The sequence below is a fragment of the Dermacentor variabilis genome, chromosome 1 (genome assembly GCF_050947875.1).
Source record: "Dermacentor variabilis isolate Ectoservices chromosome 1, ASM5094787v1, whole genome shotgun sequence".
Classification (NCBI taxonomy): domain Eukaryota; kingdom Metazoa; phylum Arthropoda; class Arachnida; order Ixodida; family Ixodidae; genus Dermacentor; species Dermacentor variabilis.
The window spans coordinates 196,993,956-197,020,880 of record NC_134568.1 but is presented as its reverse complement, the minus strand read 5'-3'; the positions used below and the strand labels follow the sequence as shown (position 1 = coordinate 197,020,880).

At 42.7% G+C, this 26,925-nt stretch overlaps 1 protein-coding gene across 3 annotated transcripts; it reads right to left on the bottom strand.

The window, feature by feature from the left end:
• Window positions 1-4: 4 nt before the first annotated feature.
• Window positions 5-26,894, bottom strand: LOC142590528 (uncharacterized). 3 transcript variants are annotated; one of them, XM_075702724.1, is made up of 7 exons: window positions 26,658-26,894; window positions 21,390-23,057; window positions 19,336-19,510; window positions 11,302-11,464; window positions 4,839-4,962; window positions 4,513-4,690; window positions 5-3,219 (listed from the first exon to the last, which is right to left on the bottom strand). In XM_075702724.1, the coding sequence occupies exons 1-7, from the start codon at window positions 26,708-26,710 to the stop codon at window positions 2,686-2,688; spliced, it is 2,895 nt and encodes a 964-aa protein (XP_075558839.1). In that variant the 5' UTR covers window positions 26,711-26,894; the 3' UTR covers window positions 5-2,685. The 3 variants fall into 3 exon arrangements, with proteins under 3 accessions (XP_075558839.1, XP_075558852.1, XP_075558847.1); XM_075702737.1 differs by lacking the exon at window positions 26,658-26,894 and adding an exon at window positions 25,790-26,027; XM_075702732.1 differs by lacking the exon at window positions 26,658-26,894 and adding an exon at window positions 25,390-25,480.
• Window positions 26,895-26,925: the final 31 nt, after the last annotated feature.

The window sequence follows — 26,925 nt, the reverse complement described above, 5'->3', positions numbered from 1 at the left end:
GCTCTGTGACTGAACACTTTATTGGACAACATCGAGTAAAAACATCTTTTCTGCGCACAAAAAAAATGTAACAATTTAATTCGCACCCTTTATTTTATTTTTGATACGTATCAGCAGAAAGATTATTGTTTGCACTAAGTATTATACACTGTGCTAACTGTCCACAAGAACAGCAGAAAGCACTACTCGAAACCCACTACCACGGAAGGCAGCCACAAAATGTCTTGCACAGTAACACTAGACCCTATTGGTGATAACTGTGCTTTAGCCCATAAAAAAATTAATACTAGGTGTAACTTGAGAAGTGTAACAAACAAAAAATAACAGGCTAGGAGGAACTGTGCCAGACAGTGAACAAAGAATGGCAGTGAGCAACATACTGCAAAAGCATATCACGTGAGCAGCTGTATAAAATGCTTCCCTATGCACAAAATTGCGAGTGTGTAGTGAACATACTATTTGCCCACAGCCATTGCATACCATTCATGCACTAGGTGCTCAATTTTCACGTCGGCCATCCAGAAATTTCAGGTTTTAACCTTACTCAAAAGCTCCTGCACATTTTTTTTTTTTTCTTTTTTTGACATACCATGAAGATTGTGTCCAAGAATTTCAGCATGCATTTTACAGCACAATCACTTTATTTGAACAGAACATTTTACATACATTTCAACCGTGATGTACACTCTAACCTCGTTATAACGAAGTAGCAATTGCTTCGCTACATCCGTTCTTCGTTATATCCATTATTGTTATTTACTGCAATATATGCTCAATAGGATGCAAAATTGTAAACATGGAAGTAAGAAGACTGCTTTGCAGCCCGCAGAATCACTACACAGCCACTCATGCGATGAAATTTGAATGAAACAAAGAATCTTCAGCGTGTGCAACACGCGACTTAGCACCTGACGCAACAGCCTTTAGATCAAGGTCACGGCAGCATTAATTAAAACAGACACACACGGGGACAAGCGCTTGTCCCTGTGTCTGTGTGTTTTAGTTCGCGCTGCTATGACCTTGATGCAAAACCAACTTCCATTTGGCTCTTCGTGGTCGAGCAGCACGTGGCACACAACACTGCACACCATTGTGTGATCGAGGTGGCAAGCGAACTTTGCCACGCCGGCTTGGCTAGCTTGTGGCCTCCGAGATTGCACCGATGCCAATGCGATCTCGCACGCTATGCCCAGCTGCCAGCTCGCGTGGCGCGCTGCAGGAAGAGGGAGACGTGAATGCATGGCCTGGGTGTGAACCCCGAGCATGGAGCAAGAATTATCCGTGCCCCCAAGATTGCTGAAGTGACGCTTGAAATGCATAGCATTATATAGTGCCGTGGCTAGACCATGCAGGAGGCTTGTGGCAAGTCTCTGTAACCTATTGCCTGGGGGCAAGGCATTGATCATTCCACACACGAATGAATTCGGATGAATAGTACAAACAGGCTTACATCCAAAGAAGGTTACAAGCAATGTTCACCAGGGCAATCCCACGGTGAACACAGACCATAATGAAAAGGCTGGGGGTCTTGGCGGACCCCTGTAATCCAGCTCCACGGAGGCCTCAGCATGGAATGGCATCCTTGTGAGAGAGTTCATAAACCATGCTGTTAGGGCCGGGGGTAGGTTGCGCGCCCCTGTAATCCAGCCTACTGGAGGCCACAGTGCGGAAGTCGGTACATCTCGTAAGTCTGTCATGGGAAAGTCCAACGACCATTCATGGTCCAGAGGTGCCTGAATGATGCAGATGGTGGCGTGTCCGTGTAATCCAGCCTGGATGGAGTCACGGCCTCTGGATCTGAGCTCTCCCCACCTCCTAGGGATGCGTCACGGGCAATGTGCGGGTGGAGTCGGATGCTCGCACGACTAAGTGAGGGAGCTCTTGCCGCAGCCTGGTATCTGAGGGCTGCGATTGCAGTGAGGGGGAAAAATGCGGAGCTCTTCTGAACGGCACCCGGCAAAACGCGCAGGTTGTCAACCCCCCTCCTGCTATCCCGGTGCAGGGAATGTGCCCTGGTAAGCAGAACTGACCAATAGATTGCGCTGGAGAGGTCTCAGAGGCCACGCCTAGCTGCACATGCTCGTGTGGCGTGCAGCAGTGAATGCACTAATCTTTTGCACCACAGCACGTGCAGTGTGGTGCAGCTCGCACGGCCGGGCACGCGCGCAAGAGAGAGACGTCAGGTGAGAAGTGTGATAGTTGCAGCTGCTTGTGCGCAGCTACGCATGGCAGTGAGAAAGCAGTGTTGCTCGACAACGTATTCCACGCGGGAGTTTTGAACTGCCACAGAAAGCGACGTATGCGGCGCACGATGGTCAGGTATTTTTTGGTTTCAGAGACTAATCTAGTTCGTTATATCCATTGGCAGGACAATTTCACTTCGTTAAACAAGATTTTAAATACATGGATCTTGATGGGGATATCAAGGGGAATTTCACTTTGTTATATCAATCATTTCTTTATATCCCATTTCATTATAACAAAGTCTGACTGTACTATAGTAATTGCAGGCAGAAGTGGGCTCGAATGCTTTCTGTTTTTGTGTTTGCACTTTAAGGGGAAAGAATGTAAGCCACAGGTAAAAAGAGCAATTTACTAAATGTTAAATATGACTGCAAGTGTTGAATGATCATCAAAAGTACAGCAACGAAATGTAGCCTGCAGACAGCCTCTATTTCATACATTCTACTTGGCCTGGACACCAGGGCCAATGAGTTCATCCAATTTTGCCATGATGTTGTCTGAGCAGTGCTCGCCCATGTAGTCTGCCCGCCCTTGCTCCCATGCTAGCATCCCTGACAAGTCGTCAACAGCTGTGGGCTCCACACTGACTTCAGGCAGGTAGTTGCAGTTGTCATCGACTTCTACAGGAAAATGCTTTGGCAGGTCCTTCTCTTTGGGTACTGTGTGCTCACTGTGTGCAACTGGAATGGAAGCACTATTTGTATCGCATTCAACACCATCTTCTGGCACCGCTGCGACTTCAGAAACTCCAGACTCTGTGCCTGCAGCTGTTGTGTCTGGAGGATCTGTGTCAGGAGCTGGCAATTCGGGAGCAATGCGTGGCCCTGGCGGGAGGTAGAGGATGGGCTTGGGATGCGTACGAAGAGATGGAGCTGGAAGGTACACCATTGGCTCGGCCACCAGGAATGATGGGAAGTGCTGCAGGATGTCCAGAGCACACGTGTAGCGCTGCTCGTTGACCTTTGTCTGTATGGTCTGCAAGTATAGACAGAAGATAAATAAGGTTGAATTTTGCAGCAAAAAAGAAGTGCCCAGTGACCAAAAAAAAATTAAGAGCACACCACAAGTACTTTCAAATACTCATTTGGCTAGAAATAATACAACACAAGTGAATATTATTCAAGGGAATACTACAACGTAAGTACTAGTGAATTTCAAGTCATACCAACCTGTGAAACAATGTGCACATACGGTTGTAATGGATAGTGACTGCAGGTGATAGGGCTTGTAATTTGGGAGCATAAAAACTAGATTGCAATTGTATACAAAGTATTACAAAGTATGGTTCTGATTATATGGGATAACTTGTACTACAGACATAAATTGAAGCACTATGGAGACAAAATGGTGAAAGCCATTGTAGACAAAATAACATACACAAGGAACACAGGACTTTCGCTGTAGAAAGAAATCAAATAAGGAACACCACGAGCTCTTAAATGTGCTTGTGGTGCCTGGTGTTCTTTGTGTGTTTTATTTGCGCTACAATGGCTTCACCAAGTATCAACCAGCTAGCCCAAGAAAAAGTTATTTTAAAGTCAAAATGAATGGTAGTGTGTAACCACAGTTTTACAGTTGCTAGTGTGCATGACATGCACAATACAAAATTTATTGAAAAGTTTTTAAGGCTCTGGCACACTGAAAAACCAGCTGCTCAGAGGTAGTATACTATGCTCTCAAGTAATCAAGACCTGCAATATGTACACTGATTATTTTCTTCCTGTCTATGTTCAGTTTTGTGTGTGATAGAGAACACTCTGGCTTAGCTACAAGAAAAAAAAATTACATAAAATACATTATCAGCCTTTGCAGCATGCTGCAAACAAACATGAGAAGTGGATGTAAATGTGAAAATTGTGGTATGACAAAACTAGCCAGGTTCAAGTGGTGCACAAAGTGACTAGTTTTGACCGGTAACATATTGTTTTTAGTTAGCAGCTAGACTGGATCCCGCAGGAAAAGAAACGCAAATTTTGAAAGCTTTACATACCGTATTACAGTGCATTAACAAAATTTAGCCTGAGGTTTATTCAGAAACTGTCACCAGAAGCCATGAGCTTGACTAATGAGACGTTAATTTGATAAAGACAGAATAGTGCTAATGATCCAGAGTACAAGTGGATTTTAGTGTTGCCTACTGGCATTTACTATGTGCCCCACCCTCGCAGCTTTAGAATAATTTCAAACCACACAAAGACAATAGGACAAAACAGCACCTGTAACCACAGTGAACAATTTCCAACTGTGCAAGTATAAACTCATACAAACCGAAGAAAAGAGCGGAAGGACCCTCTTGACAAATATTTGCACCCAGAACTGAACAAACTGGACATATGTTGGGTGCACATTGGCAGCTGGTGACAAAGTGCCCGTGGGAGGATGGAATTTAACATTCCATGGCTTGTATCCACCAAGAAACTGCACCGCTTTGACATTATGGCCAAACCTGCAATTTGAAAGAACAGAAACCATCTAAAGCATTGTACAGCCCCTAATATGTTCAAGTTATGTCAGAAGTAGAAGCTGTTCACAGAGCTTTAATGAATGATCAATGATCCATAAAATGACAAAGAAATAGCAGGATGCCCACTTACTGCTTAAATGCAGGCTTGTAGGTATAGCAGACATTTGCCATCAGATTGTAAATAAATGGCAACCTGCGGTTTATGTCAGAAGACCAATTACGAAAATAAGTATTTAACAAGCCTTGATCACCTCCTGAAAAGGACACAAACAAGTGCAAATTAATCCAGAAAAATTGCTTCAAATTTCACACAATGTTAATTTCACATGCTTTTAAGTGACAAACCAGCTGCAGCAAACCAGGTGCAAAAGAGATTTTGCAAATGTTAGTGCTTTGGAAAAAGAAAATGTGCTACTTGTAGCAAGGGCATTAAAAGCACAAGCAGTGCAAGGACACTGCAAGCCCTACATTTGAATATGTGTTTAAACGTGATAATTAAGGGTGTGTAAATATTAGGAATTTCAAATATGAGCTGAATAGTCCTCGATATTCAATTCATATTCGATTCTAGACTTCACTATATTAAATTATCGAGTATTTGTTTTTGTTATAATATAAGGGAAAACGACACTGATTGGAGTCTTGAGGGACAGAGGCCAATGCAAGTGAGGGCTGCTCCAACTGATTTACTACGTAAGAAAGCCATGGTTGTTGCACAGAAGCTCTGGTTCCCAAGCGAATGCATAGGGAAGATAACTTCCACTCAATAATTTCCTGTTATTCCATAAGAATGGCTCAATTTTATGCAGGCCTACGAATCTATTGACTCAATTTAGGAAAAACAATTTATTATTTAGACAATCTCGCAATGTTTGCATCCCATTAAAACATGATCATTGCTGTAGTATCACACTTCTCTACTTCAATTAACACTTCACGTGGATCAACTGACACTTTACTACCCGCCGTGGTTGCTTAGTGGCTATGGTGTTAAGCTGCTAAGCACGAGGTTGCGGGATCAGATCTCGGCCACAGCGGCCGCATTCCGATGGGGGCGAAATGGTAAAACACCGGTGTACTTAAATTTAGGTGCATGTTAAAGAACCCCGGGTGGTTCAAGTTTCTGGAGTCTCCCACTACGGTGTGCCTCATAATCAGAAAGTGGTTTTAGCACGTAAAACCGCATAATTTAATTTTTTTTAACTAACACTTTACTGTTATTGTCATGGAGTGCCAGATGACTTCCAAGCAGTTGTTTTTCTTTTACAAACTCCTCAGTCGAGCGGACATATAGTTGTGAAAAGCATTACAAATAGCATGCATGAAATAATGTAAATAAGCTAGGCTTTTATTTTATGTTACAGACTCGACACAAACTATATATTAGTTTGTCTAGAAGTTAGAAAATATTCTACATTCGAAATCCATTTTTCTCATATACTCGTATTCAGGTTGATTTGTAAATTTCACTATTTCTTGATAGTAATGAATAAGATAACTCCACACTAGCAGCAGACATTGAGGCATTCAGGAGTTCTTTAAATATTTAGTATGTTAACAGTCCAAGGGTCAACTCGGCAAGCAAGAACCTGTACCAAAGAAGTCAAACCTATTATATCATGCACGGTAGCAAAAATCTGGTCCACAAAAAACTCTTTGTTCTTGGATTTTATACTCCTGAGAATTCGGGAAGAAGAATTTAGGCATTACTTCTCAAATTTGTAACTGCAAAAATGTCAGAATTTTATGGGACCAATTTCATATCTTATTATTTCTTGTCACAGTAACTTTCAGAAGTGCCATTACTCTTACAGTGCAAAATTAATTAGCAGAAAGGAATAAGTAAAGGGCAATAAAGAGCTCAGGAACTGAGGTTTAGAGACTGTATCACAATTTTTATTTCTCCTGCATTTCAACACATATTAAATTGTATTGCACTTAAATACAAACAGCTTTAGATAAAGTCGAATAAGTCAAACCTCATTATAATGAAGCTGCATCCAATATGAAATTACCTTCGCTGTAACTATGTTAGTATTACATTGGCACTTAACTCTGAGAAAATAATACTCGCACACAAAGAGAAAGAAAAAAGAATATAGGGCTACGACCCCCCCCTCCAACATACATTCATGCATGCCTTAGCAATGCACACAGTGCCTTCACAGTGCCTCTAGGAAGGCGCACATGCAAATTAGATGCTCCTCTCCTTGTGGGAGTTCGGCTGGAGCAGACTGCTAGATGTGAAGAGTGTGTGTGTGTGTGTTGTTTTCTGTTCCTTCTGCCAAATTGAGGCCACAGTGCCATCCTTCTATTTAATAAAGGGAATCAATCAATCAATATTTCTGAACCTCAGGCAGGCCAAAGTTGCATGCTCTTTTTTTGAGTTGATAAGAGAAATCAGGTTCATTCAGAAAAGAAAGCACTTCATAAGTTAGGACCTTTAGGCCAATGGAAAAAAACAAATAACGAAATGCACTCATGTTCTGCAAAGCTTAGGTAAGAGAGAAAACCACAAAACAAAAGCAAACAGCATGCCATGTTGCCACCACACTCGTGGTCAGAATTGGATTCCCTTATGTATGCAATACCCCAGCAACAAGTGGTGGGCACAAAGAACAGAGCTAGCATGTGATGCTACAGTGTGTAAGTGGACACATGCAAATTTGCACACAAACATACTTGAAGAGTGCTAATGCGCAAAGATGAGACTGACTTGCTAGCACCAGAACACAGCATCATATAAAAATACAATGCAAGCAGTATGTACACATAAAGAGCAGGAACCAAACACAAAACACAAGCTTGCGTTCCCGATGTGCCAATGACAGGAACCAACACAGACATCACTGCATACGAGATCTGTCCCAAAAGTTCATGAAATGAGTCAGAAGAAAAGCGAGAGAGGGTGAAGTGGTGCCACTTTTCCACTGGAAAGGACCCGACTGACCTCTAGGATATTCACTGCCGCTAATTCATGTTTTCGCACAGAGCAAACGCAAAGACTGAGCCAGAAGTGAAATCTACTCAATTAGCCAGAGTTTGCATTTGACTTTACTGCCCTTTTAAGTACAAAAGACTGAGCCAAGTCGAAAGCCAAAATTCTAGCTAAGCACATAAGTGTAAAAATTTTGCACACTGAATTGACATAGCTGCATGTGCAAAGTTACTAAATAATGGCATAATATGATGCTTTTGGCCTAGCAGAGTTTAAAGTTGCCTCGTTTAAGGGTCCCTGAAATGATTTCGATAAATTTTGTAGATGTGTAGAGTACAGCTACAGTAAAACATTCACACCACAATTTAAATGAAGCGTCTGATATTAAAAGAGCTACAGACGATTACGAGTCACCATCCTCCCTAGCCATGGTTTTTCTCTTCAACTTGTTCGCCGAGCGATCGAAGCTAAGCTCTGCTTTAACTGGCTCTGCGTCATGATAGGACGTTGAGTTGTCTACTTCCGGTCTTGGAGCCAGCGCACGAAGCTTCTCTGCTAGCCGCCTAGCCGTCAATCCACAGTGAAAGCTATCCAAGCAGCGTGTATCACGAGGGTTCTGTCACAGCACCAAGTGTGTCCAGTATTCCGGTAACTGCAGACGAGCTAGGCGTTTTGACGGATGGGCAGAGGCATACACTAAAGTCCCTCCATACTACTACTGCTGTTATGGAGGGGCTTAGTGTAATGTGAGCGGCATGCACGGTGCAGCTAAAGCCCCTCCCATCCACGCGCCACCGCCGCTTTCTTAAGTAGCGACAACCTTTGTTGTGCGCCGCCTTTTCCCCTCACAGCAAATCCGGTTCCGGCATTTCCGGTTTCAAAATTTCCAGTTCCGGCGTTTCCGCTTCCTGGAGTTGCGCTGCGGAAATTTCCGCTTTGACTGCTGTTAGACGATGTTGAGACGCCCGCGCGTGCTTAGCAGAGCTGTGGCAGTCACCACAAGAAGAATGCAAAGGGGACAAGCTGTTGTATTCCACCTAAGTAGTAGTTCGCGGTAGCTGTTTTCCAAATGCACGAAAAATGGCAGTGGTCTCCAAGCGCCGAGGCACTTCATTCCACTGTACGTTGTCTCCCGTGGCACAACCCGTCGCAGGTTGATGTGAAGCAGCGAACACGACCAGATCGCCGATTACAATAGGCGGTGGTTCTTGGATGGAATCGAATTCACAGTTTAAACTGCAGCTGGCGCAATTAAGGCCTCTCCATCGACGCGAAAGTAAACAACGCTAAATAACATAGCGTCAATTCCAACCGGAACAGGAAGCTGCAGCTATGTAAGTTCCAATAGGCGCCGGAAGCTAAGAGGGTGAGTGGGAGAGGTTGGAAGGTGGGAGAGTGGGAGGAGAGCAGGTTGGCAGTACTTAACCTGGTCGGCGGTGGCGCGTGGATGGAGGGGCTTTAGGTGCAGCCACCTCGTGGTGCAGAGATTAACCAGCCTAAGACAAAGCTACTATTACTGTAACAAAGTGCAAAGCATTGTGAATGTTTAAAAAGACAAAGCATTCATGATTATGCTCCTGCTGAAAATTTACACAACCTATTTGTTTCACAGCACATGGGGCATAGTGCCATTGAAAGTATACTGCATGCTTTTAATAGGCGATAAAACCCAAACTAGCTAGGCACTATACCCAAATGCTCTGCCGTTCCCTGCTGCAAACAGCGCTAATTGAGTGTCATGCTTCGCTCTGGCCACATCGTAGGCATTGTATTCCGGTGTCCTACATTTCGTTTCGGTTTCGCTCATGCTTCACCAGCTCGACACATGTCTGCGTTTTGTACGAAAACAATTCACGCCAAGCCATGTGGGCACGTCAAAACTTCCTGTCAAACTGCCCTGCTCCAAGAAGCTGATGACCGAAGCCGAATTTGAGAAGCGGAAACCTAAGCTTGCCAAAACCGCAAAAATGACAACGAATGTCTCGGGCCGCTTGGGCCCCAGCAGCTCAGCGCGCATTGGCGTCTCATGCTGCAACGATTCATGGAACGCTTCGCAATACGTATACTCCGTTTTGTACATCAGGTGCAATGCTGTGGAAGCAACGCAAGAAGTTCAGCCAAGAGAATTTATCACTCTGCATGTTCCGTCAACGCTTCGCTGTGTGTTTCATCCACGCTTCATTGCGCACCAAAGCCGTTTGCTCGCGCGAGCATGCACATGAGACTGCCGCGACGGGCTGGAAACAAACAACCCGTCAAGACAAACAACAAAAAAATAGATTGATCTAAAACAAAACATTAGCAGCCATATATCGCAGTTTGTTTCTTTCTAAGGGCTAAAACGTTTTTCATTCAATACTGAGCCCATATAAAGAAAAGTTTCGCATGTTTGTGGTAAAAAAACATGTAACTATTCCCAAGTGCGAACGCAGCCATTGCAAGGAGTCTCTCTAGCCTCCACAGCGTTGCACCTGGGGCACGATCAGAGATCGTTGTTCGGAGCACACATTCAGTTGCGCCGCACGCTCCGAACGATTCCTGATCGCGCCCCTAATGTCTGAAATGGAGTAGAGTCGAGTGCGTCACCTTTTGTGAATTCGGATAATAAGTTTTCCCAGTTAATATGTTTTCTCTCGTATATATATATATATTTTTTTTTCGAAACCTATGAACAAGGTTCTACTGTATTTGTGACCCAGAGCTTTGCTCCATACAGGCTGTTACAACTTGAGAGAAATGCCTGCTGGAAGCCTCATAGGATATCTGAATAATAAAATGAGCAAATGAAAATATTCTTCTACAAATGACCTAGAATTGCTCATGGATTCAGTTTATTTTTGTCTTTACCATAAATACATCTGAAGGCACAGCCTCATTTTCTGTACATTATAGCCCTAATTCATGCTGTGCATATTAAACGCAGCTCCAGAAAGAATAATACATGACAGCTGATGGCCATAACCTTTTGTTCTACATGATGGTGTACCCATGCAAAACTGAGTTAATAATTATTGAGTTGTCTTTCTGGCATTTCTGGTTCTCATTTTTTTTTTTGTTCCTGCACATTGTCCATCAAATAATTTCCTGCCTAAATCTGTATGCAGTATCAAACATATTCAGTTGGGAAGTCTGCAAGCCCCTTGTCACAAAGTCTGCTGTCCCCATTAGATTGCATTAGCTTTGAACTGGTATACCATCATGAATTGCCAACTCACTCAAACCTATACTTTGTATTTCTTTGCAGAACATCAGCATAAATAATGGATCTAACATGGTTTCAACAAAACTTATTCCCAATGAAGAAACTTGCTTATTGGGTTCAAGCCAACTTATTAATCAATTCATCTGGAGTGCACACAAAAAAAACACGTTTTAAGCAAAGTTGGAGAGGGCTCCAATTACATAGAGATTGGTAATATGCAGACACACACACCTAATGCTTCTTTCAATCACAGATGCATAATGATGAACATGACACTATATTTTCTCAGAATGACCAAAATTTCACTGAGCACATCCTTGTCTCATGCCATGACTATATGCTCAAGAACATCACAAATATTAACTGCTGGTCATTCTGAGTGCAGCTATTTAGCAGGAACATTCAAACAGTGCAAGTAGCAAATAAGTTAAATAAAAATTGACCAGTTCTCACCATCAAAGCTGCCTTGGCGTTCAGCAAAGCTGATGAGGTCCCAGAAAGTTTGCATAGATGGCACATACACAAACAGCCCACTATTGAAGCAGTCTGGCCAGCCAATATCAGGTACTGCCGAAAGTTCATCACGTTCAAACAGTTCATCACAGTTTTGAACAACCTAGGAAGTAAAAAAGAGTTAACTGAAAAGCACAGTCCTCAAACCACTCTGACATATTAATGTAGGGTCACACATCTAACTGTTTCACTTGAACTAAATGCAACTATAATACACCAATGTACTGACAAAAAGAAGAAAACCAGCAGATTTAGCAATTCCTTTGGCTCTGAACTCATTATTGCAACAGCAGCAGGCTCATCATCCTCTAAAAAGAAAACTACTGCTTCACAATGCACACAATGCTGTCCTTGTCTGCTACAGTATTTTTGTTGTTTCCTCTGAAATATATACACAGACACCACCACTATCAGTTTGTGTGGTAACGAAACCCCATACAAGTTTGCCAAGCACCAAAGCTGTGTGACAGCAGTGGTTAGTGTGTCCAACACCCAACTGCACATTACCACAGGAAAATGAGTTTGAATCCAAGTGGTGGTACGCACAATTTTTTTTTTCACCATATGACATGGGTGAAGCTGACAATAAGAAGGTGACCTGGTAACATCATATTAATGACAATGACTTGAAAGAAACATGCACACAAAAAAAAGTGTGCACAAACATTGCGAACCCAGTTTTAAGCTTTTAACAGCCATCATAGTGAAATACAGTGAAAACTCATGAGCACATGAACCAAAAAGAAACGTCAGCGTTTCCTCCAATAATAAAAACACAGCTCCTGAAAAACACACCTCCTGTTCATAAAGACAGGCAGTTATGCTGCATATGAAAGCAAGATGAAAAAGTACTGGGATGAAGTTGAACTTAGGAATACTGACACAAGAAAGAATGTACACAAAGTGTTTACTTTCAACATCGTTTTATTTTGCCATCAACTGACGCTTTACCCTACCCAGGCACGTTACAGAAAACGTGTCACTATAGGGTCATCCCACACCAAGTATTTCAAACATATTGCCCGACACACTTCGTATCACACACCTTAGTACGCATGCCCAAATCGTCTAGTACATGTGGCGAGTACATATGCACGCTTGCTTGCATATGTGTAATAGTGTAGTAAACTCAATTTATGGCCAGTGCTCCTCCTGCTTATTTTGTTTCTTTCTGTGTGTGTGTCTTCTTGAATTTCACACTGCGAAGATGAATGTAAGCTTTCAAATTATTTTTGGGACTGGGCAGCACAGTCGGGCTCCCATGTGCTGAGGAAATTCTCATTACAGTCGAACACTGCACATACTGGCTTTCTGAAGCACGACAGATATCTCACTGTGCAGCGAAGTGGTAGTGCAGAACTATGCCGAGCATGGTCCAGGGGCCAAATTCAAGAACTCGCATCTCGCTTAAAACAAAACAGGAAATGAGAATGCCAGAAATAGAATGCCAACAAGCAGGCCTAACTAATGCACACTGAGGGATATTTTTACGTGGACCACCTCATTGTGTTAATTGGAGCTGAATGTGGACCAAAACCAAGACTTTGGTGTAGTTGTCACGCTTTTTCAGAAAATTTGTTAAATTGGGTTTATTTGTGCAAAAGAGAATGAGGCTATGCTGCAGCAGACACAGGGTGATAAAATTTCATTAGTAAATGCAGCATACCCTGGAGTAATTAAAGCTTACTTTAAAAAATCTGTTTCATCTAAAAAGCTGATCACATCAGTCAGAGGTATCAGTGCATCATCTCCTAACATCAACATCGGGTGAAATGGGGTGTGTGACTTGTACAATACGCGGAAGTACTTTTGTCTATGTGTTTCAAGATGTGGACATGCAATTAAAATGCGTATTACCGTTAATGGTTCATGGCATTTGTCACATGTTGGTTGTTCGTCCTCTCTCAATAAGTAATTATGTGTGATTCATGTGTGACATATCCGAAGCCAATAAAGAATTACTTAGGTGAAGCGTTCCTGGTGGTAGCACGTCTTCCGCTCCCCAATAGAGGTTTAATGAGTTGAAGTTTATTGTTGTCTTTCAAGTGCCATTCGCATTGCCAGTTCGAGAGTAGTGCCTTGTGAACAGCTTGAATCCCATCCCTAACAGGTATGTTAACTTTTGAAACATTTAGATTTCTTGCCTTTGCTGCACATTTATTTGCTTTTTCATTTCGGGGGATCCCAACATGACTTGGTAGCCAGCAGAAATAAACTGTTTGGTTTTTACTTAGGTTTGTTAGTATGTGTAGGATGTCACCTATGATGGGTGCGTACTGCGATTGCGTATTCAGGGCCTTAAATGCACTTAAAGAAACTGTATAAATTATATATTTTTTGGGTTTGGAGTTTATAATCTTGTGTACTGCCATCCATAAGGCATAACGCTCAGCAGTGAAAACTGATACAAACTATGGTAGTCGGACTGTGTTCCCTGGTACCTTCAATTACACTGCTTCCGACATAAATGGACATCTTCGAGCCATCGGTGTCAAATTCTGTGTAAGTGTCGTACATGTCTTTCACTGTGAGAAATTCCTGTAGTATGTGTTCATGAGGCATATCTTGTTTCTTTAGATGTGTCAATGAAAAATCTTGAAATTTCGTTAAATCGTTTTAACGAGCTATGCTAGTTGGCTTGCGCATAACAGGAAGTGCTTCTGTAGGGACTTTGTAGTCATGGCATTTTTCTTCAAATCTAAGTATGAGTGGTCTTATAGTATTTGGCTTGTTTGTGTAATGTAGTCGTTTGTCGCAGTGTGTGATAATGTAATGGCAAATATGGTCTGGCGATGAGCAAACTCTTATGACTTACGTCAATATGAGTTGCGCCCTTCTGTGATCTAAAGACTGCTTGTTACTCTCAGAATACAAACTAGTAATGGGCGAGGTCATATAGGCACCAGTTGCTAAGCGTAGTCCTTTATTATGTACGGGATATAACCGCTTAAGATACGATTGTCTGGCTGAACCATATTATATGCATCCATAGTCCAGTTTGCTACGTACGTACCAAAGAGCGATAAATATGTAGGAGGCATTTATGGTCAGAACCCCAACACTTCTGTGAGAGGACTTTTAGGACATTGAGTGCCTTATTTGTTTGAACCTTTAGGTTATTAATGTGTTTAAAAAAATTTAGCTTTTTATCAAATATGATCCCTAAGAGCTTGGGTTCTTGTTTAACTGGCAGTACCATTTCATTAGTTTCAGGAAGGGGTCCGGTTGTAAGCCCTTCTTCTGAGAGAACATCACGGTAACAGTTTTTTCCGACGAAAATTGGAAGCCATTCGCATTAGCCCATTGTGTCAATTTGTTTAGAGTGATTCGGATCTGCCGTTCACATGTTATGTTAGATGCGCAGAAAGCAATTTGGAGATCACCAACGTAAAGAGAATGCATAAGGGTAGATGGTATGACCTTGCTAACAGAGTTCATTGTAACCACAAACAGTGTTGTATTTAAAACACAGCTCTGAGGTATACCGTTTTTTGGGGGGAATAGACGTGAAAGCACTCTGTCAAGACGCACCTGAAATGTTCGATCGGACAAAGTCAGAAAGGCACTTCAGCATTTGGCCCTGAATCCCTTAGTCTGCCAAGTCTCTCAAAATGCCAAATCTACATGTGATAAACAAGAAGAAAGGGGTTAACCGAGGGACCCGATTTTTTATTAGTTATATCACAAGAAGCCAAGAGACACGAAGGACAACATAGGAAATTACTTGTGCTTAATAAATGAAATAAAGAAACGATAAATCAATGGAAATGAAAGTGGATGAAAATACAACTTGCCGCAGGTGGGGAACGATCCCACAACCTTCGCATTTCGCGTGCGATGCTCTACCAATTGAGCTACTGCGACGCTGTTTCCCCATTGACTTTATTGGGTATTTATGTTTCCTTGTGTAATGTAGTCGTTTGTCGCAGTGCGTGATAATGTTATGGGAGTGTTAGCCCTGGGAGTGTTAGCCAGCGCCACCACTTACAGACCTTGACAGTGGATGCGGAACATCGTTTCTGCCGCAGGCGTCACGAGAATGTGATCTTTTTGGGTGACTGCAACCGGTCAATAAACCCACACATGCTACCTGAAGGCATCAATGTTGCCGGATTCGCGACCCTCGTTATATAATAAACGAGACGAACGGGGTTAACCGAGGGCAAGTTGTTTTTTCATCCACTTTTATTTCCATTAATTCATCGTTTATTTCATTTATTAAGCACAAGTAATTTTCCCTATGTTGTCCTTGGTGTCTGTTTGTTGGCTTCTTGCAAATGTACATGTGGTGTCATATGCCTTCTCCAAGTCAAAAAGACAGCTAGGCAGTGTTGTGTAAAAAGGCATTACATTTCATGTTCTAATTGGGCGAGGTGATCAGTTGTAGAACAACCCTTCTTATAACCGCATTGATATATGTTTAAGGACTTTTCTGTTTCGAGGGTAAAAGTTAACCTGGTGTGCACCACACATTCGTATGACTTTGCCAAACAACTGGTGAGAGCAAAGGGGTGGTAGTTACTGGGAGATGTTGAGGGATTTCCAGATTTTAGAAAAGGTATAATTACGGCATTCTTCCATGTTTTTGGCATTTCACCAGTTTCCCAGATCTTGTTAAAGAATTTTAGTATGCTTTTATTGAGGTTTCTGACAGGTGGGCAAGCATGGTGTAGTGGATGCAGTCCATGCCAACTGCAGTTTTCTTTCCAGCAGAAAGTACATTATTTAATTATGGGAGTGTGAGGGGAGCATTGTACGGTTGATCAGATGCACCTGTTGTTGGTAATCTGTTTTTCAGCACAGTTTTTGTATGTTAAAAATGTGTCCGTGTAGTTGGCTGAACTTGATACTCTGTAGAAGTATTCCCCCAGAATGTTTGCTTTTTCTTCGAGCACTGTTTATGTACCAGGACTTTAGAGTAGGGGAATTGTGTAGTATAAGTAATGCCCTTTGAATTTCTTTGCCTGTTCCCACATGCGTTTGGAGATGACTGAACTATTAATTGAGAAGACATATTTCTGCCAAGAGTGTTTTTCGGCTTGTCTATGAATGTATCGAGCATGGTCTTCTTTCTGTTTGAAGTTAAGAAGGTTGTAAGTAGGGTATCTACGAAGATTACCCCAGGCCTTATTCTGCTCTTTTTCTGCTACGGTACATTCCTTTGTCCAACACAGGTTTAGTTTCTTTCGCTGTTCTCCAGTAGACTGGGGTATAGTTCTTTCAGCTGCCATGATTATGAAATTAGTAAATGTTTCATTTATCTCATCGACACCTAGATGGGCTGAAAAATGTTCAAGTTTGGCTGTTCCTGTGAAAAGCGGCCAGTCTGCCAGTTGGATTTCCCAACGACGCGGCCTGCAGGTGATGATTGGTAATGTTGCCACTTTGATTATGGCAGGTAAATGGTCACTGCTGTATGGATTGTCCAACACTTCCCAGTTAAAATCAATGAAGAGAGACGGTGTACAGAGAACTAAATCAAGACAGCTAAAGTTAAGTGATGTAGGTGAAAGATAAGTAGGTGCTCCTGAATTTAAAAGACAGATGTTAGAATAAAATCTTCTATAAGTTGTCCTCTTTGGTCATTTTTCTCACTTCCCCAAAGAGTACAATGGGCATTAAAATCACCTACAAGTGTAAAAAGGTCCAGTAGCTGTTCAATCAGCTTTTCAAGTTCTTTCACATTTACACTTTTGTGGGGTGGTAAGTACAAAGAACAGACCATTATAGTTTTAAAAGAGAGAATAGTCATGGCAACTGCTTCGAAACGAGTATTCAATTAAACTTCTCGGGTGGGAGTGCCACTTTTCACGACAACCGCAACTCCTCCAGACAGTCGGCTGGCGTTTTCCCGGTCTTTTCGAAACACAGAAAAACCTTTTAAAAATTCTCGTTTTGGGAGCCTAGATTTCTTTCTTGTAAACAAAAGGCAACTGGGGACAAGCTATTTATGATGTTTTATGTGACCTAAATTAAGTAGTAGACCTCTGCAGTTCCACTGTATAATAAAAGCCATGATGGAAGAGAACCGAGAATATTTAAATAGAAATTGATCCTTAAATACAAATTACAGGTGACATATGTAAAAATCGACTCCGTTAGGCTACCTGTCCTTCTTTTGGAGCGGTTACTGGGAGTTTATCCATCTTTGCACACTCGAGAGAGCGCTGGTCCTTTGGTGTCAACCTCCATAGTTCTGTCAGAAGCACTGGAGGACCAAGCGATTGGCGCTGAGGCAGGCGCCTCAGGCCTTGATGTTCGCACTGTCTTAAGGCCCTGCTAGACCGTGGTCTCCGGAGCCTTTGAAAGCAATGGGGCAGCACTGGCTGCCACCACCAAGGGGGCGGGAGGAGCCACCACAGGGCTACTGCTAGTAGACCCTGCAGGCTCACGGGGCCTATGTGGCACTGCCCCCTGATGTGCCACATTGGCATAACTGAGTTTAGGTAGGTGTGATAGACATTTCCTGGCTTCATAGAATATCTTTTCTTTTACTGTGATTGTCATGATTTCCTTCTCCTTTTTCCAAATGGGACATCACCGTAAGTAGGCAGGGTGATCACCTTTGCAAGTTACGCAATGTGCAAGAGAATTATACTTTTCGGAGTTGTGATTAAATTATGGGGTTTTACGTGCCAAAACCACGATCTGATTATGAGTCACGCTGTAGTGGGGGACTCCGGAAATTTGGACCATCTGGGGTTCTTTAACGTGCACCTAAACCTAAGTACACAGGTGCTTTCACATTTCACCCCCTTCGATTCGGAGTCATGATTGTTGCTGCCGCATTTTGCACATGCTGCTTTGCCTCTGCAAGAAGGAGAGGCATGGCCAAACCTTTGACACTTAAAACATTGTCTCGGATTGGGAACATACGGCCTGACATTGACCTTGACACAGCCAGCCTCAAGGGAACTGGGCAATGTGCTGGTGGCAAATGTAGGGATGAGATGCTTTGTGGGAATCTTTTGATCGTTTTGTCTAAAGAATTCTTTTCATGGTCACTGCTGGACTAACTGCTAACTGCATCCCATGACCCACCAATCTATACGTCACTAGCAAACTGTGTTGTAGGCTCACAAACAGTGCAGCCAACATGCATCCTTCCTGCAGTTTTATTACCTGGGTAGATAAGCCTTGCAACAGACAAATCTATAAATGCCACAACTCTTTCAGCATGGTTGTGCCAGCCAGTGAAAAAAAAGGGAGATGACATTAAGCACATTAATGAGCTATTTGAAAACAATGCAAAACGGTAATTTGAAATGCTTAAGGTATCACTTGAAACACAACTTGCCTGCTTCTGTGATGCAGTAAGTTTTGTATATTGACAAGATTAAAACACAAAAGCTGCAATGGTTTGTACGCTGCTTCTCTGACAAATATTCCACTGTGAATTAAGCGCAATAAGACTGGCATAATACAATGATGCTGTGCAACTAATTCTATTCCACCTTTACCATTGTCAATGCAAATGGTTGATCCCTGCAGTGCCTAAACAGGAGCAATATTGTCCAAGATCAAGAATATTGCCTTCAGTGGCAGTTGAATGGCTCAGCCTGTGGATTCGCACACCTCCCATGACCATTAATTTAATGTTACAGAGTAGGCAAAGGCATTGACAGGTGGGCAGCAGATGCCCCATGAAATGAGCATAACTCCCATCCCTAAAGTGAGGCATGCTAGAAGTTATGACATGTAAAAGTGGAAGTGTTGCTGAGAGACACCAGGCCATTACTCAAGGCCAGTAACCAAAAGGCACACAGAATATGTTTAAAATTAACTGGTACAGAACTGTATTTTATTATCTGTATTGTTAAATGCTATGTGATCGATAGGAATACAGAAGCAATACTTTTCTATGGCACCGTATCATCAAGGTATCTTGAACGCCATTTTTCAAGCAAACTAAAGCTGATAAGTTTGGTGCCATGCAAGGGAAATGTGAGAATGAAGCGAACATTAATAACTCACCAGCATGCCAGCATCCAAGAAAATGCACTTTGAGAACTGTGTCAGCCGCCAGGCATGGAGTTTGGTGTACGAGACACCAATGTCTGGCTGTTCCAAAAGGGCAAGTTTAGTAGTACCTTGCGTCCCAAGAGAACGGACCGAGAGCACCACATTGAAGACACATGACAGCAGGTGCCTGTAACCACAAGTCTCAAATGCAACTGCAGCCTAGCCAGTTTGCTGCACTTTAATCTTTAACAGGATTCATCCCATTCAAAGTTACATGAACAGTTGCCATGGTTGCCTCAAACTGGGTATAATTAAACATATGTTACAAATAGAAAAATCGTGGCTATGGCAATACTGCATCGTACAAAATTTTAATAAAAAGCTGCATACAGTGAAGCTAAACTAATCTCAATTTGTCTTGTACTCCAAAGTGCTTTAAGAATTCATCATCATCATCATCAGCTTGGTTACGCCCACTGCAGGGCAAAGGCCTCTCCCATACTTCTCCAACAACCCCGGTCATATACTAATTGTGGCCATGCCATGCCTGCAAACTTCTTAATCTCATCCGCCCACCTAACTTTCTGCCGCCCCCTGCTACGCTTTCCTTCCCTTGGGATCCAGTCCGTAACCCTTAATGACCAAGAATTCATATGACATCAACTTCCCCAAATTTGGCACCAGTTAATTCAATGATCTTCTAAAGCTTCAAGAGATGCCCATAGTTCGCAATTAAAGAGTTCAGTATTTTTAACTTGAAACAGACTAGATTTACCAGTCACAACAAAAGCAATGATCATGCTCAAATAATTGTGGAGACACTGTCGAACACTTCACAGCGCAGTGCAACAGTGTCAACGTCAAAGGTGGAAACACTTTTTGCTTGAACTCATTGCATGCACACTGCAAGAAAGGGTTCTACGCAGAAAACACTGACATGAACAGAAGTGATGATGATGCACATCATCACCGGACCAATAACTGAACATGTAATACTCGTTTTAGCACTTAGTATAGCACAAAACCAGTGAACTGCTGTTTCTTTTTTTCTTTTGTCATGCCAATAGTTTGTTTCTTAGGCTGACAGACTGGTTTTGTGCAGGTAGCCTTTTTCTTTCTGTGTTAGTAGAACTGATGGTGCACTGATACATTCTACCAACGGTAAAGAGGAAACGGGCCACCTGTTTGTGCAAAACAAGTTCTTCAGCTTAAGAAATGGACTATCGGCATAACAAAAGAAAAAAAAAGGGCACTTCACTGGTTGTGTTTTGTGCTACAGTAAGTGTCAAAATGTGTTGTGCATCTTCAGCCTTTCTGTACATGTCAGTGTTTTATGCATAAAAGCTTTCCTTGCAATAAAATATAGGTGAGAAGACCAGGTTACAGAGCACATATGAGTCACAAGATCAAATTTTCAAATACATAATTTGGATGACAGATAATTTAAACACTTTTCCATATCCCAACAAGGTCAAATTAGAGGACATCTACCAAATTTGAAAAACCTGATACATAAGGTATGAGAGATAAATTAGTGAAGGGAGAGCACATATCTTCAAATAAGCCTGCAGGGGCTAATGCACACACTGACAAGATGAGCACTTTAAAAAAGCAGAAAATTTTCACTGCTTCAAATTCTTGTAACTTGTTGGCCAAATGCATTTCAGTGCCCTTAAAGTTTTTTAAATGTTGACAAATGCTTTTATTGCAGCAATGCTGTGGTACAAAAGTCCAAATGCTTTATGTTTGGCAACATCCATGAATGATTTTCGAAGCCTTTAAAACACACACATTACTGACAGTACCTGCTGTTGTTTTCTTTTTTTTTTGTCCAAGGCACAGACATGTTAACACAATCTAATTCATTCATAGTCAAATGATTACACATACCTGACAATTCGCCAGAGGAGTAGTTAAGTAGCTAATAAACCCTTTTGCCACATTGTTCAAAAAAACTTTTTTTGCACTGCTGCTAGAGTTAAGCAGGCATATTTTGGTGCTAGCATTTTTGAATAAAACAAAAATGTGAAGCTGGTGAGCAAAAGCCCACTTTTTGAACAACCAACCTGAATGCATGAGACACGCCATCAGTCACCAAGACGACAAGAGACCGAGAGGTTCTGGAGAGCCACAGTGAATTTCCCAGAACAAGGCATAGCATAGCACTGAGGTCGCTGTTTGCCATGGTAACATAAGCTTGATCTCGTACGCTTGGCACTGCTGGTTCTGGGATAAGCGGCTGAATCAGATCAGTCATCCAATCTGAACTGAGAGACTGCTTTCGTCTAGGCCCACCATGTTGTGCAAGAGATAACCCATTGCCTGCCAGATTTTCTTGGAAGTTTGACCCAAGGTTATGAAGCTGGAGCTCCGATGGTCGCTTGACTGAGTTCTGGAGGTCTCCACTTTCAGTGTAATGGGGATTTAATATGACTTCATAACTTTTTGAAGGTTGAACAACCACTCCATTATATTCCGAATCTGCAGGTGGCAAGCTCATTTTTGGAGAAATTACATGTTGCATTTCCGTGAGCTCAGGAGCACAAAGGTTCAGCTCATCTTGTTTAGGCAGGTTCTGCTGCTCCACACCAGTTGAAAAAAAGACATCGTTCAGTGGCTTTACAGCAAGACTACTAACGGGTGCAGCCATGTCTGGTACCTGGCCAGCAGGCAAATTCAGAGGCTGGCAATGAAATGAAACAGTGCCTTCGCTATGGAACACTCCACTGTCTGGAGAGTTCTGCACACCTTGGGCCGAATGCAAGAATTCAATATGCCCCTTGTTCGAGTCTAGAGTTGAAGCAGGGCATGGTACAGGTATTGGGCAAGAGGATGCAGGCCCCTGCGATGCTTGAACTCCTGGTGAAGCAGCATGTGCCTGTTCATTTTGCAAGCCTGAAGAAGGATGCTTAGCATCCTTATGGTCCAGTCTATCGGCCGCCTTTGTAGAGTCACTTCCGAATGAATTTGGGGCCCAGGTGTTTTGAAATGATGCAAGCTTCTCCCGTGCACACCAGCTACAGTCTGGAGGGTCTTTTCCCTTCACAATAATATCTACGCTGAGTTGCTGTATAAGTGTCTGGATGGCAGAGACATATTTAATCATTGACTGTGAGCAGGAATTACAGAGGGGTGGCTCTCGCAAATGCAGAGGCTGCTTCCTTTGAGCACTCAGCATTTTTATGTAATAGTCATTAAAATCATCAGATGCAAGCTGAGAGTGCCGAACACAGTGCTTTCTATCATCCTGGTATACACCTAGATTTACATTTTGTGGATTTGTACTTGACCTGTAACTATTTGACTGACAAGCAACTATCGCTCGAGATATGTCCGCCTGCAAGTCAGGAACATTGGGAAATACAGGACAAGGATAAGATGGCTCTGTAGCCTGTGAACCTTGGCATGACCTCTTAGCCATGTCATTTGCCATAGGGTCATTGCTTATGCTTCCTTCTAAAGAGAAGCTCTCAAGTTCCAAGCCATCACTGGACTTTGGATCTGTGCTGGTGTAGGTGAAGGAAACTGTACTGGGCATTGTATTATCTTCATTTCCTACTGCTGCCTCAGCTGGTGCTGCCTTCACCGACTCATGAACTGTACTACTTAAATTATCACAGTGTAGATTGGAAGCTGGGGTATCAGTGAGGGAGTGAAGGTCATCTTCAATCACTAAAGGTGCCGGTAGGTCCACCTGGTTGATTTCCTTTTGATGAGGTTGCCATCGTTCAAACCTAAAATGAGCAGCAATATTTACACCATTACTTTCCTTCATAGTACTTCTCACAATACTCAATATGCCTAAGGCAGATCAGTGACCATAATTTTATGCTTACCCCTAATTTAGCAGCATTCATGTGTGCATCCACTGAATAAAAGAACTCAACAGAGGCTAGAAACTGAAGTACAGATGGCACAATTACCAGCAAGAAGTTCAGACCTGGTAGTCTGCTCATCAAACGTTACTCGAATCCAAATTAAGCATCACGTAAGAAATGAGCAGACTTCTGCATTTCAAGCAAAGCAAACAGCTCAGTGCTACTATAATGGACAAGCAGTATAGTACACAAGACAGTAATTCACAAATTCCTGTGATGTAACTACCAAAAGCACATTCTTAAATTAAGTGGACTGCCAGTACACTGTGCATGTAAAGGAACTCCTGCTATTACAGTACCTTTTTTTTTTTTTGGAATCTTTTCTTCCCAAAATTTTGTCCAAATTCTATGTAATAACATATTCGTGGCATGCACTGACCACTACACACAGTAAGGGACAAATTTTGCTACACTATGACCAAACTGTCAGCTGGCATTTAAGTTCAACGTGAAGGTTCACAAGCTAAAAAAAAAGTTCCATGCACGTGCTCATTTCCTGTGCTACATGCATGTGGCGACACTGACTGTGACAGCGCTATATGGCTACTCGGTTCACCTACTACATTACTGTTTGTCCAATACCTCAGTCTACTCGCCCGTAATCTGTGTTTGTACACAGTTTGACAGATGCTGCTTCTCTGAACATGGCAATCTATGGAAGCAACAATTCGACCGAGCCAATGACACAACGGTAGTCAGTCACAACTGCTGACGGCATTCTGATCGCGTCTCTATGAGAATTGCAGGCAGGCTACTTACAGCAGATACCTCATTGTGAGGACATCACGGTGGCAGGAAAGCTCAAAGTTGTACAATATCCTGGAGCAACGGCATTACAGAGCAAGTGCTCTGCACAGTTCGAGAGTAGCAAGAGCAAGGCCCCATGCACGAACCAAGATTAAGCATGATGGTTCCAAAGGATGCCAGGGAAACAAGCACATTTGGCAGCAGTGAGAAAAGTCCAGGAATTCTCGAAGAGGAAAGCGGCTGCCAGTTCAGGGAGCACACAACAGAAGAGTAAAAGAAGTCATGGCAGCGATGCCATTGGCAAAAACTGTTGGATCAGTCATATACTGCTGTCACAGTAAAAAAAGGTGCTGAGGTGCTGAAATGTATACACCTATGCTTCAGAACAGTAATCCATCGATCAATAAACCACTTATTTGTTAGCATAGCTCATTAATCTAAGTGGGAAAGAAGGCAAAGTAGCAGTTATAACAGAAATTAGGGAAAAATAAAAGCTTTCTGCATGTCAAAAGATCACATATTAAAAAGAATTCCAGCATGCTTGCAGATTATGCTCAAACACTCCACTTTTACAGAGAAAACATTCGCCCAATATATTAGCTAGAAGAAAAACTTAGGTTAAACTTAAACTTATGTAACTGCGATTGTCGCAGTCGATCAAGAAACCGCATATTCGGTGACGCTTGGGTGCTGGCCGGTCAACAATGTGGCTCTGGTGTGAACCAACTAGCAAAACAACCCAAGTAGTGGTACGGCTCGGTCATGTGACCTGGCTTTCTCTAGCCCCATAAAGTCAATGGCAATTTAAGCAAGCCTGTCATTAGTTGCTGCGAGCATATCCTATTGCATCGTTCAGCAACATTCTGGAAAGAAAATGCCTAGGATTGTTTCTCGATGGACAGCGTCAGTGGTATAGCCCTGATGCGGAGTCTGTTACATTGAATGTTTGAAGTTCGCCCCCAACGCCTGTTTTCGAGTATACTTGTTTGCAACGAGTTTAAGGGCCCTTAATCTCTTTTTCTAAATTCAAGGGTTTTCAAAGACGTGTACGAAACTTGTTTACATGTTCTTAACAGGCATCCACTTAATGTGAAAAAAGCATATCCCAACATGGTTCCCAACTACTATAAAATGGCACAATGAAGATGAGAACAAAATATACACATTCTATGCATGTTTCTGTGCTGTCTTCCTCGTCTTTTCACTGTTTTATAACTAGTATGTGCATGCCTTGCAGGACTATGCACTCTCATTTATTCAGTTTAATGCAAGTCTGGTTGAGTGGATGGCTTCTAGAGGGTGCTTCATGCACATACAAACCGTGCAGCACATAAAGTAATCACAAATTTGACATAAACCAAGCGTCAATTCATGCGTTGTATTAAAACCAGCCAAAGTACAGTTGCAGGGAAGAGTTGTGTGCATATATAACAGAACATACAACTGCCACTCGATCATCCAAGATGCTTCATCAACTCTGCCTAGAGGAGAGAGCGCATATAGTTAACCCGACGACCAACACAGCTACTCATCTGCAAAGGTAAAAATAGACCACCGTAATCAGAAGAAAAATATACAGAGAAAAAGCAAAAATTGCAACCATTTATACTGTGAAGGTCTAAAAGTGAGCGGCAGTTTTCTTAAGTGCGACAACAATTCGCATCCCTTTAAAGCGCGAGAGGGCATTCCATTAGGCTGGCGTGACGCTCTGCTGACTGGCCGCACCATCGGTTATGAACGGCCAGTGTAGAGGAGGCGCTTGAACGACACGATGTGTTTACGACTACCAACCGACAAGATAAACGTAATCGCGCTACAATCCAGATGCCAAGGGAACAAACCTTCACACGGCCGACCTCGAAGCATTGACAAGAAAAAGAAGCTGAAAACCACAGAGGTCCATCAACAGCGTTGATCAGCCAAGCCCTGTGACGGAAAACTAAATGAGCATTGCCGAGCCCATCTATCATTACATCAAGCACAGCTTCTTCCAAGAAAACTCATACAACGTTCGAAATCGAAAATATCGCACGCAGCGCGGTGCCCCGCGGTGCAGTCGCGAGTGGGCGGCGAAAACTGCGCTCCCTGCGACCAGACTCCTCACTGTCTGGGCGGGCGCTTCAAACAGGTTTTCCGAGCCTCCAGAGCAAGCGAACTTGTTTCGTCGTCGTTTCAACAAAAGGATAACTAAAGAGAGAAAGGCATCGGGATGTATAACCGTTATTAATACGTACTTTAGACGCCTACAGCAAACTTCAACGCAAAGCCAAGGGAACTCACACACGTGGAAAGAGCAGATCATCGGTGCTGGACGACACCGACGGATAAGATTTGCTGCCACTTGTGACACAATCGAAAGTCGGAATAGTGAACATAAGTAAAAAAAAAAAAAGGCGTCAGTGCTGCGATGGCAATCACGGATTTGTTGATCTCGCCGTAGTGTGCAAAAATATTTGCGTTTCACTGAACACGAGCTTTAAATACGATAGCAGCTTGCGGCGTATTGGCATGCCAGTAAATAAACAAAACATCGAAATGTCGCACCCGATGCTATGGCACGCAGCACACAAACACCGGCGTTCGAAAGCTTGCATTTCTTGTTAACTGACTTGCACAATATACCTAAAACATGACAGACGTAAGCTAGCTCTTGAACGAACTATAGACAGTACCGCACAATAAGAGAGAATTGCTTTGAGCGAAACTTACTCTGTAGACTCCGAGAATTCAGTATTCACCGGCTCTCTCCTCGCAGAGCTCATGCTTGATTAGAGGTTGAATGCGTGATATCCCGCAGTTGTGCTCAAAGAATTGTCCACAATATTGAAAATTTTAACGTTGACGCAGCCTTGGAACTCGTAGCTCCCGCGTCATGCTCGAATGTAACGCCGGCGTAAACAGCACCCACCGCACCGGCAGCGGTATTAGGGTGTTCTCGGATGCTTAGCCGACCGCTCGTGATTAATCCGCGTCAAGC